Genomic DNA, 12,465 nt, shown 5'->3' on the forward strand with positions numbered 1-12,465 from the left:
ATGTACATTTGAGAACGCAGGGTCAGCCAGTTCCTAGACTGATTGAGGTTAAGGGCCTTGCTCAAGACCCCTATGATGAAATCACCCTACTGACCATAGGATTTGATTGGTCAAATTTCCGATCACGACCACCGAGTCCTAACCCACAGCCTTAACAAACAGCATGGAAATCAGTCGAGGTTGTAAAAGTGGCCTTCTTACTTTGTTGTGCACCTGAGGCAATTTCAGGTAACTGATTGTTCAGTTTTCCGAAGGTGAGGAACAGGCAGTCAGCCCAGGTCAGCAAGAAGAGATGTTCAGCCGAAGTGCCAGACACGGAGAGGCGCCACGAGTGTCTGTGGTATGTGACCGAGATAAGGGATCTGGTGAAATCACAGCGCAGCCCATCCCGCACCTCTGCTCTGCCTCATGACTGTCATCACATCGATTCCCCAGAGCTGCAAAACGTTTCCTCTCTGCCGTGCAAAGCTTTTTCTGTTCTTTAGACAGCTTCATTTTTAAGGTCAGAATCCCACAAGGCGCCCTAAGCAGGCATTACCACTGGCACCCCTGTCTTAGCCAAAATAAAACTGACTGGCTAAGTCAGTGCCCCCCCCAGAGGATGCTGCCCTAGGCGGCTGTCTTTGTCACTTACTGGGTTGACTGGCACTGGTAAGAATTGGGGAATGGAGGGTTTTTATTTTATTTTGCTCTTAACTTGAAGGGTCTGGAATTTTTGACATTTTCATGTGTCAGGAATCTCTGCTTGGAAAACTGCCAACCACTGGGCAGCAGGGAGGACAGCATGTAACTGGGGGAGTGCGTCTAAAACCACTCCTCCCAGTCACAGCCAGTACAGCATGTGAAGTCCAGCTTTTTTGCAGTGTGATGCTTCCAGAACCACTGGAAGCCTGGGTACTGAAAGGGTGCCCCGGCAGTTACCGGGCCATATATCCCCACAGACATTATGCTGCTCCGCCCGGACTGGAGCCACGGCGTTTCTCAGAATCTGATGACAATAACTTCCCTGTTTTCTTTAACCAGTTCGCATTTTTTAATTCCCAAATGGACTCGATACCTTTTGAGTTCTTGGCAGCGCCCTGTTGTTGCACATAATTTGCAGTTGTGCGGTTGGCGCTTGCTGGAGCTTAGCGTCCTGCTGCTCGCTCTCTGTGCCTTTGCAATTCCCTTATTTTCCAGGTCTCCAGCATTAGAAAAACTATGCAGTGAGGCAAACTGGAAAACTGGTAAGTGCCCATATGACGTACAGGTATCTGTGTGTGGAAGCTGTGGCCATTCTGTCTGCTGTGCTGCAGGCTCACTGGGATCCGGTACTGCGGTGTTTCCCAATCCGGTAATTGGAGACCCACAGACAGTCCACGTTTTTGCTCATCCAGCTGGGAATCCATACATTTCCCTTATAAAGACAAATCAAGACTTGGCTGCCTGAAGAATTGGTGATAAAATAATTCCTGAAAAACACGAGAGCATGACCCCTAAACTCAGGAAACAGCAGCCTTCTGTTGGCTGCAGCAAAACTAACCACTGTATTGTGAAATCAATTAAAAGCCTATGAATAATAAGTATCTAATGAAAAGTAATGTAGAAGCATCGATTAGTCTGGAAAATGCAAGCAGAGCTATAACGAATACCTGAAGACCAGTGGCTGTTTACATAAGCCACCTCCATTCCTATTATACACCGGTGGAAAACAAGTCATAGAAAACATTTTAAAACAAAAGGAAGTAATGGGGGGCACAAGTAACTTAGTAACTCAGTTACTACTCAAGTACATATCATCAACAAATACAGTAACTGCATGAAATACTATGATAATAATGATGAACAAACATGGGATCAGCACATAACTAAAATGAGATCAGTGAGTAATTAACTAACAGTTTCGCCTGTAAAGCTGCAGAGCATTAGCACCAGATGTGAACCTTGATGCGGATCAGGAGTGGGGATAGCAACTTTTCCCACCATTCTGAATACGCTTCCACTTACAGAGCTTACCCTCCTCCATACTTATGGGGGGGGGGGGGGTAAAAGCCTCCAGCAATGTCACTGAGCAGGTGTTCCTTTGAAGTGCTTTCACGTGTACTACAAGATGCTCAGCCTGGTCCTTCAGAAGGCCGTAAGCTGCAATGTATGTACTGACATTTTCTACATATACATCATGCATTAGAGCCGAGTTGTAGATTGATGTAGATTTATATCTGTCAGCCATTTGTATCTGAATGATGTAGATTTATATCTGTCGGCCATTTGTATCTGAATGATGTAGATTTATATCTGTCAGCCATTTGTAACAGCACTTTCCTGTCAAATCTTTGTGTGAGAACATCTTTGTTCCCTGCTACAGGAGATAATTAACCTCTGAATCAAAGTGTGGGCTGTGTAATGAAGTAATGAAGCCTTCTGAGTGCTGAGCCAGTGTCACCCTCCCAAAGGGAGCTTATGGGGGCTTGGGCTGCTGGATGGAAGGGAAATGTGGACATTCTGACTCGTCGAGTTGGGCCTCAAGATACTCAATAAGCTATGAGTTAAGTTTCTCCTCAAACGAGCTTGATGGGCCGAATGGCCTCCTCTCCTTCTTATGTTCTTATGTAACGATTAGCAAAGATAGAAATAAAGTAAACCTTGACATAATTAGTCAGGTGACCTCTGTTGCTTCAGTGGGCATTAAAATGATCCCCGAGATCCAGTTAATTTGTTTTGTGTCAATCCACTGATCACTGATGGGTCCCTGAAGCAATTTAGGATGTGCTTAACCCTGAACGAGGAAAGTCCATAGAACAGGGGTCTCAAAAAACTACAATCTGCTGGTGCCACACTAAGCGTATCTTCGATTCTGACGAGGAATCTCTAATTCTCTTCTTTGCCACAAGCCACATCTGCTTGTAATCACCCAAAGCATGATTCTTTGGAGAGAATGAGTCAGACCCTAATGATTTACCAATGCAGGTCGCTGAACATGGACAAATTAAACACAGCCAAATAGTTGTCTTACTCAGCACCCTAAAATATCTAGGTGAAATGGAAGGGCAGTCAGTGTTTGCAAAACATAATTACTCCACATTTAGTCTTTTTCCACTTTTGAAGAAACAAAGTGGCTTTATTATTTGTGCAAATGCGTAACAGATGAAATGTGACTAAGCATCTTCATCGATGGAGCGACAATGATCGACTTGTAATGTACATTGTTACTAAATAAATCCGGGATGCTTGGTTCAAACAAACAGCCGACGGAGAGATATGCAGCGGAAGGGGAATTTCTTTTATGAACGTTTACATAATAGGAGCCTTCCTTTTGGGTACTAAATTATAACTGTTAAAAGGAAGTTATACAACCACTTCCACTATTGTAATTTCATTCTGTCTAGAGCCCTTGCCAAACGTTCCACTATTTAAACATTTTATTTACTTGCCTGAGAGTATCTCACTGGTAACATGTTTATCAGAATCTTGCGGTGGCTCTTAATCAACCTTTATTTAATCTGCTGGATATTTAGATGATTTTGTGTTTATATTTACTTGTTTATTTTATTGGTGCAATTCAGGCTGGGTGCTTTGCTCAAAGGATCATCCTGCTACAACTGCAATCTTGGAAAACTGGGGCTTCAGTTACTCATTGTACAGAAATAGTTCCTCCGTCTTCCTCACTGGCCATAGAAACCACAAGGTTTACGAGGCATTAAAAACTCTAAGCCAGGTACAGACCTTAACTGGTAACCAGTGGGAAGTCATGAGGCCCTACAATCTGTGGCAAGTAGGGTTACCATGTGCGTTAACTGACTGGTTTCAACAAATGACAATCAACAAAGTAGCCAATAGGAAGTGGACCCAACAGCACATGATAATCCAATTGTGATGCAGCCTCCAGTTTGGATGGAATTAGACTAGGCAGAGAATCAAGTCTTTATCAGGGGTAGATAATGTCCTTCAGTCCTCATTCCTTTAATCAGATTTTGTAGGTGTCAGACTGACAGCCCAAAATAATCTCTGGGGAACTGAAAACAGCTTTGATGGGCCAGAAAGGACCAAACTGGGTAGAGAGCTATAAATTGCAGCTTGAATCAGATGGTCATATGAAGGCTTCTTGGTAAGTAGGTCCTGAATGCACACTACCAGGAATGAGGTCTGGGTGGAACACACCCACGTCACCGGACTCTCCCTTCTGCAATTGCTACCCCCCCCCCCCCCCTCTATTCTAAAACCAAACGCAGGGGGTTTTAAAGCTTAATTGTTACCATCGCTAGTAGTCTGACAAAAGCAGTAAGGAGATTAGTGCTTAGAATGACAGGTAGCGGCCTGTGGCTCAGTGAGTTAGGACTAGTGATCAGAAGGTTATGAGATCAAATCCTGGGACTAACAGACTTTAGGTCCCTTATACCCCCAGCTTCAGGGGTGCTGCATGCTGTGGCTGACCCTGAATTGAGACCACCTAACTTGCTGTAACCTCTCTGCATGTCTCATGGAGAGCAAGATGGAGTAAGTGTAATGACAATTTAACTATGGAGATTAATAAAGTCACACTATTCTATTGAGGCTAAGGGGACAATAGGGGGACAGACTTACACATTTTCACTCTCCAAAATATTAGTCCTGTACAGTATTTTGTTTTTTAGAATCTTTTGGTTGCACCAAAATCAGTCACAACATTTGAGGTTAATGTCTCACCAATCGTCCATGCACGGTGGCACTTGTGTAAAGTTCTGAATTGACAAATATCACTGTGACACAGCATCCTGCAACCATCAGATGAATATCGGAAGTTGGCCCAATCTCAAAAAGAAGCCGCTTGCCGATTCTCACATTGCCTAGTTATTGTGTAAATTTCATGTGGCAGTGCCCACTCACACAAGTACCTACGAGGCCCTTGCGTGTGAGAGATGGGAAACCCGATGTGTGTCATTGTCTACGGGTCGCCAGTTGCATCATTTCTTAATGATGCAATAAAAAAGTCACATAGCAATGGAACGTAGCTGGTGTCCCAGGTGGAAATTATTTGCCCAATCAGTGGAAATCCCTGAACCTGAAAGCTCTGCAAAGCTCTGGCCACCTAGTGTGAAGATGCTTGTCTTGTTCTTATGTTCTTATGTTCTAAAAGATAGACCACTGATAAAAATATCCTCTTTCTGCTGCAGCTAAACCCATTCCACTCGGGACAGGCCTAGGATCTTCTCCTCTGGTACAAGGCAAGTCCAATGCAGCAGATTTATAGCTCATTTCTGGTTGTTTAAGTGATAATGTTTAAACCGAGAAATTGTACACCTACAGGTTCCAAAAAATTTGCCACGGGGGAAACAAATGGCTGAAAAAGCAAGAAAGTTTAAAAAGATTCAGCTGGGGGAACATCTAGCAAAAGATGGGCTCTCCAATCTGTGCAAGAGTGCGTAAAAAGATTGTGGAATACTTTAAAAACAATGTTACTCAACGTCAAATTGCAAAGGCTTTGCAAATCTCATCATCTACGGTGCATAACATCATCAAAAGTCCTTAACCTGCTCTCAATCTGAGACTGAGACACAGGTGTGTAAGAAGTACTGATGGTTGTATTTATTCTATTGTATTTATTTTGTTGAGAGTGATCTTGGGTCCACAGCATTGTACGGCCCCTGAGCTCCACCCGTAGCTGGTAGGCTAGCATTGTGATCAGTGGGGTGCTTACAACCACACAAACCATGCATTTGGCCATGGTTTGGGGAGCCCCCTGTTGGGCACAAACAGTCACTACACTAATAGAGGGTGGGGAGGCCCATAATGCCTTTTTCGGTGGGGCCCCAGACATAAAAAAGTGAGGAGCAGCCTGAGTTTCTCCAGAGGGAGACTTTGAAGAGAGAGAACGCAGGTGAGATTCTGAAGTCTGAAAGACGGGGATAACACTGGTCACCTTGAATTCCTGTGAAATCAAGGAGGAGCTTTTCCTCAGTTCCACTCATTTCCCAGGGGAGAGAAACGCTGGACGCCAGGATGAACGTGCTCTTGTATGTAGGTATTTCCATGAGACGCCGCCGTTGGGCCCTTGAGCAATGCCTATAAAACAAGACTCCAGGGTGCTGGCCGACCGTGCGCGGTGACCCCCAAGCTCACACTCACCTGTGTATGTGTCTGTGTGTGTCATGCAGAGCAAGAGGGGGGAGGCAGAAAGAGAATTTCCCCACTGGGATGGATCAACTCTTCTGTTCTGTGTTACTGAGAAAATCATCAGATCAGAATTATTGTAGCATAAAATGTATTTTAGAATTTCAGATGTCAGTAGCAAACTGTGTATTTCTTTGCCAGTGTACGATAATGCCGGTATACAAATGACGTGAATAAAACCAAGGTTTATATTCGTTCCGAATAAGACATCAATGTAGGCAAAGTGTAGCTTTCAATATTATTATTACGTATCTAATACGATGCAGATGTGTTAAACCGCATGGAGCTTCAACATTTCTCATTTTCTGTTTTTGCTGACAGCTGGTGTTATGTGCTCTGGCCAAGAGTCTGTAAGGACATTTGGGAAATGTTTGGAAACTTCGCCTACCTGCTGGTTTAGGCTCAAGGGTCAAAACAGGATGTAAACGGATGTTCCGGATGTCCTAAAACGGGCGTCTTGTTTGCGGGTTTGTAGCATTCGCTGACCAACGGCAAAAACGGGACCGTCTTTGGTTTATATTTACATGTTTAGTAAATGGAAGCATATGAAGATAGACAGTCTTCAAGGACACAAAACAAATGTATTAGAAATGGATGTGATGTCTTCTGCCTGTGGGAAACTGTGTGATGTCGCATTTCTGGCCACAGCCTAATGTTCAACAGGATTTTTTTCTTTCCAAGAGCTTGAATTGCTCTGCTCCCTGTCTCCTCAATCTACAACCTTTTCTCTTCTGTTGCTAAACCCCCTGTTATTTTCTTGCTCCACTGAGATTCAATCCCATCAGTGAGTCGATCTGGAATGCTCCCAGATTCTCGAATCTCTGCAGAACCGGTGCCCATCCTGCAGCTGTTAGCAGTGGGAAGTCCCCTTCACGGTTTTCATTGTACCCTTAAAACCGAAACCGTCGTCTGCAAATGTGCTTGACTAACCCTCAGTCACACGGGTCTATGCTAGCGGTCAAAATTGTAGAAACACCTAGCATTTTTGGCATTACGCTTTAAAAATTAGTACACGAATATTAGCAGTAATGTTTCCAAACAATCAAAGACTGTTACGAATATCACACATTGTACGATTAAATAAGTTACTGGAGTAACTGGAATAAAGCTCTGCAATCTCTAAAAATTGGACCGGTTTTGACAATTTTGGCCACTATGTACATTTTCTCTGGCCACAATGAGAAGATTTGATGCAAAGCAGATGGTTATCTGAGTGTGTGCATAGTGCAGGTTACATCACACATTTACAGACAGGTCTGTACTCAGATAGCTGCCTTACTCATGGGAGAATTGAGTATGGAAAAACACACGGGGGACATAGAAGACAGTTTGATATAGGGGGGACACAACTTAATAATTTAAATGCAAATGTTTTTTTTTTTTTGGGTGGGGGGGGGGTGGCAATGAAGCCAAGTTATACAAATAGGGGGGGACACGTGCTCCCCCACCCAGTTCCTAGGCCTGTGCATATATGGTATAGCCAGACCCCATTTGTCACGCCCTGCATTCCTTTCCCCTCATTCTCTCCGTTGTGTGGCTCTAATGAGCCACACCTGTTACTCGTTTAACCCTTCCTCTCGTTACAGCCCTTGTGTGGATTACCCCAGGTGCCTCTCGTCTGCTCCCTCGTCAGTGGTGTATATAATGCCTCCCTGTCTCCCCAGTCTGGTTACTGTTGTTGCTATTTATGTGTGCTCCCTAGTTAAGTCCTGTGTTCTAGTCTAGTCTAGTCTTGTCTTGTCTTCCCTACCTCAGTTTTGACTTATTTTGATTTAATAAAACCCCATTTGCTTTTCCCCACGCGTGCCTTTGCCCCCGTCTTTCTTCATAATGTGACACCATTATTGTCCTAAAAGGAGAATAATCTTAATTGCAGATCAGGATCAGCAGCAGCACAGAGGTCATTTGCTGTGTTCTGAACATCAGGCCTCTGTGCTCTTATTCTCAGAAAAATGCAGTCTGTGGTCCAAAAGACCTAGGCAAGAATGTTTTATAAGCTTCAGTAATCAGTGCCTACTCTCATACATAGTTCTCTCAAAGGTAGGATCATTTTCAGATTTTCCTGAACGTTTCCAGCATCCATATCAAAGCCCAAATGCAGGTATAGTAGCACTCAAAGTACATGTAGATAGTCCAGGAATGTTTAACGCAATTAGATATTCCAGACAAAACAGCCGTTTCGGCTTACAGCTCGGCGCAAAGCCGTATATGTTAGTGTGGAAACGACTCAGATACAATCGAGACGTCATTCTGGCAGCCTGTGTTTTTCAGAGAAGCACATAAAAAGGACATCTGAGAAAATGGAAATGTAGCTGGTAGAGGCATTAAGACAGAATGGGGTAGGTGGGTTTGTCTGGCCACAAAAAGTGGGACATTATTTCGAGGTGGTGAACTGAAAGGCATCACATGTCGTTTTTTATTGTATAGTGGAAAAATCAGGGGAAACCGTGACCTAACATATATCCAGACTCGGAGTGTCATAAAGGAAGCGGATTATTGTTTGTCTGGATGTCCAACCCGGCTTTCTAGATCTATGCGACATATGAACCTATAAGTCTATTCAAACTAGACTACCGCAGAATGTTGGGCAGACACGTAACCGTTAGCTAAGTCATTAGCGTACACGTTCGGCCAAGTGGCCTGAGTCAGTGGTTATTCTGGTGAAGAACGCCATCGAAAAAAACCTTGCAGGAATCCCGCTGTGGTTTATTTTACCTCCATTAAAGGTGGGCCTTCTGTCTTCTTGCGGGGGGTAGTGTGTGTCAAAGCCACAGTTACCGTGGTTTGCTCATACACATGCGACTTCCTAATGCGTCGCGCATCGATTTCTTATTATATCTATCTGTAATGATCGAGGGTCACACACAGACAATTCCCTGCGGCTTTGATTCTCATCAAATATTTATATTACTATAGGTTGCAAAGTGGATAAACTTATATTAACACTGATATCTAAAGTGGATAACAGAACTAAATCATACCTTAACAAATCTCTTCTTCTATAGTTATTAGTAACATTATTACGTGCAATTGCTGTACATTTTGACGTGATCGCTGCCTAGCTGTCATGTTTTCTCGCAGGCAGAGAGAACAGTTCATTTCGGACGTGGAAAGTAGTTCAGCAATTCTAAAATGGCAAAAAAGCAGCACGTGCGGTGCCCATAGAACAGATAAGACAAAACAACTTATACTGGATACCCATTCCGGTTTACTTATTAAAGTACCTCACATACTGGTTGTACGACTTAAGGGATTTTTGCCCAATGCTGCTCACCGCAATTACACTCCCCAAGCGCCGGATAACCTTATTTGGACCTATGCTATGACATATTACACGTAGGCGTGCATGGGATTTAAAGCGGCGGTGACTGAAGAGCTACCCAATAAATGCTTGCAGGCAGCGCATGTTTGACAGTATCTAAAGCAAGCAAGATAAACTCTAATTTATTTAACAATATAAACTTTCTTACGCACAGAGGAGTCGGTCAGTCAGGATATTTTACTTTGGAAGATTAAAATATGGCAAGAACGAAGACGTTTGTTTGCTTGGGACTTTTTCTCTCAGTTTTTGGGATTGGCAACGTCTTAGGTTAGTAATTTGGTTTTCTTTGGAGTGTATCGCAAACGCTTAGTGCTGTTTCTAGATGTTTTAGAGTGTAATGTCACTTCAGGCTGGTAATATGGAATATTTACTAGTATTAGATACATGCATCACAAAGCCAAAAATCTAGAGATGAGTTGACGTAATTCGCTTAATCATGCTGGTGTTGGCGATTTCTCATAAGATGTTGAAATCATATTTTTAACACGAAATGAGTGTAAGACTTATGCGATGCGTATGTTAATAGGCCTACTTGTTATTTTGTAAATAATTATATTGAATACATGCACGTATTATATGACTGTGACATAACAGTGGTTAACTAGTGTTTCTTTTAATTTTGCAGGAGACGATTACTTGCCGAAGGCAAAAGACATTACCTGGTCTTCCCACAATTTTAAGACATTGCTATCATGGAATCCCATACCTACAAATTACTCTTATACCGTGGAATTATATGGGTAAGTTAGGATTACCTCACGGCTCAATTACTTTACACGATTAATGATTTTTAAACGTTAGTTTGTTGGACACCAATTATTACGCTGTTCTCAGAAGAATGCGCTGGTTTAACGCGATTCCTAGACATATTTATATTTTGTTACATGTTGGGTAGTTGAAATCTTTGCAGCAATGAGTGCATGCATGTCTTTTTGGTAGTATTAGTGAAGATTTTTTTTAAAGCTTGGCATGTTTTATTTGAGGATGTGTGTCATAATAATAAAATGACGAAATATATTTCCTTCTTCTTGAACCAATTTCAGCACTGGCACGGAAGGAGAGAGAAATCCTAACTGTATCCAGAGCATGAGCACAGAGTGTGATTTGACTAAACTGTTTCCGGAGTTGAAGCGCACCTATTACGCCGATGTCTTGTCCGAGACTTTGCCTGGATTTACCGTCGACCTGGTGGAGTTTCCGTACACCAGATCCGAAAGTTTTTGCCCATACACTGACAGTATGTATCATCTAAACTCACTGGGCATGTGCACAACCTGAACTGCTAGGCCTACACCACCGCGGTATTTCTTTTAAGTAAAATAACTTTCCTTTCAGCTTTAATTGGCAGACCCGACTTCGAGATCAAAGACAGCGAGGAGGAATCCAAGATAACACTGCACATCATCGATCCACTGTCAGCAATTTACCACGCAGAAAGATTATTAAACATGAGGGATATCTTTAAGGAGGACCTCACGTACAGAGTCGTATACAGAAAAGCGAAGAGCACTGGAAGAGTGAGTAACAAAGTTTGGAACTTTTGTTAGTTAAAACAAGCCCTGTGTACCGATAGCGGAGCTAGAAATGATAGTGTGGGCGGGCCAGCAGAAAGTCAGGTGGCCCAGTCCCATAACAATTCACTTGGCTACCAGATCACACTACTGGCTCAATTAAATATTTTTAAATCAGTTTTTAAATGACCCATGGCATCACGAAGAGCAGATGAACGTAGAGAAAGAAAAATCTATTTGCCTCTCAACAGCATTTTTCCTCTGATTGATCTATCCAGGCTCTCACACACCTGTCAGACACGATCGTTTTGTGGTACTCTGTCACTCATCGTGAATGCTGCATGGCTGAGGCTAAGTCCTATTATTTCAGTTCTTCATTTTTTGTTTCCATCCACAGAAAATTCAAACAACTGAAACCAATCATATTGAGCTAGAGGTGGACAGAGGAGAGAGCTACTGCTTTAGCGTCCAGGCCTACATCCCCTCTCGGAGCAGAGATATGCAGCTGGGAGATCTCAGCCATGTGAAGTGCTCTGAGGCCAGGCAACCTTCCATCCTCGACGGTACGTGACAGACGCTGACAAATAGATACTTGATAAATTTGATATTGTTGTCTTTGGCGTGAACATCTTTGATGAATCTGGGTACCTCATAAAAGGATTTTAGGGAGTGAAAGTTGCCTCAGTAAGTGACAAGAGGATAGCAGAAAGCTAATGAATTTGCTGCTTATCGCATTGAAGTGTTGCATCTCATAATCACGTCATGCCAGTTATCCTCGTTATGAAAGAATAAGACGTGCTAGCACCAAAGAGAAAAGCAGTGCTTGCAGAACCAGCCAGAATCTTTGGGAACTGGGACATCTGCTTGTTGATCACTGCGGTCATTTTTTATCATTCGCCGTTTTTTTTTTCCAGAATATGGGATTCCAGTACTCGCAGGAACATGCTTCATAATCTTGCTCCTCATCATTGCCGTCTGCGCTATGATTATGGCGTGCTGCAAATGCTGCCAAAGAGCTAAAGAAGAGGAAAAAGGCAAACCCTTGGAAATTGTGTAGGGGAGCTGATCTGAGGACCGTGGGAAAGCCGGACTATTGGAATGCCACCAGGGGGCGCCTGTGTACCCTCTGATCAAGCACTGAATTTTTCTATTTGGTTTCTGTGAAACTCTGTGTTAACGTTTTAATACCCGTGTCTCACTTTTCAAATGATCTTTCTTCATATGGTCAGTCGGTACGTTTAAATGAACTTTGACTCACTTATTACGCTGTTTTTTAAAACAGATTTTTGGAAAGCTCTTTTACATTCCCATAATGGTTATTTATGAATCAGAACAGAGTAAATCATAGGAACACTAACTTAGATGTAATTTTTTATATTTCTAATTATTTATTTATTTGTTAATATTAAAATAGAAATGTGTGTATATTTTGATATTTTTAAAATTCCGTAGTAAATTTTTTTTTTTGGATCAATACATTTTATATTACATTTTTTGTTAATATTA

The 12,465-nt window shown here is 42.6% G+C and overlaps 1 protein-coding gene across 1 annotated transcript; it reads left to right on the plus strand.

Moving 5' to 3' along the window:
* The first annotated feature begins 9,467 nt into the window (after window positions 1-9,467).
* On the plus strand, window positions 9,468-12,465 carry LOC111858462 (tissue factor-like). The gene is made up of 6 exons (XM_023840263.2): window positions 9,468-9,715; window positions 10,074-10,188; window positions 10,492-10,685; window positions 10,784-10,965; window positions 11,357-11,522; window positions 11,874-12,465. Exons 1-6 carry the CDS (start codon window positions 9,646-9,648, stop codon window positions 12,014-12,016), a joined length of 870 nt encoding a protein of 289 aa, XP_023696031.1. The 5' UTR covers window positions 9,468-9,645; the 3' UTR covers window positions 12,017-12,465.

The sequence above is a fragment of the Paramormyrops kingsleyae genome, chromosome 21 (assembly GCF_048594095.1).
Source record: "Paramormyrops kingsleyae isolate MSU_618 chromosome 21, PKINGS_0.4, whole genome shotgun sequence".
NCBI classification, from domain to species: Eukaryota; Metazoa; Chordata; class Actinopteri; order Osteoglossiformes; family Mormyridae; genus Paramormyrops; species Paramormyrops kingsleyae.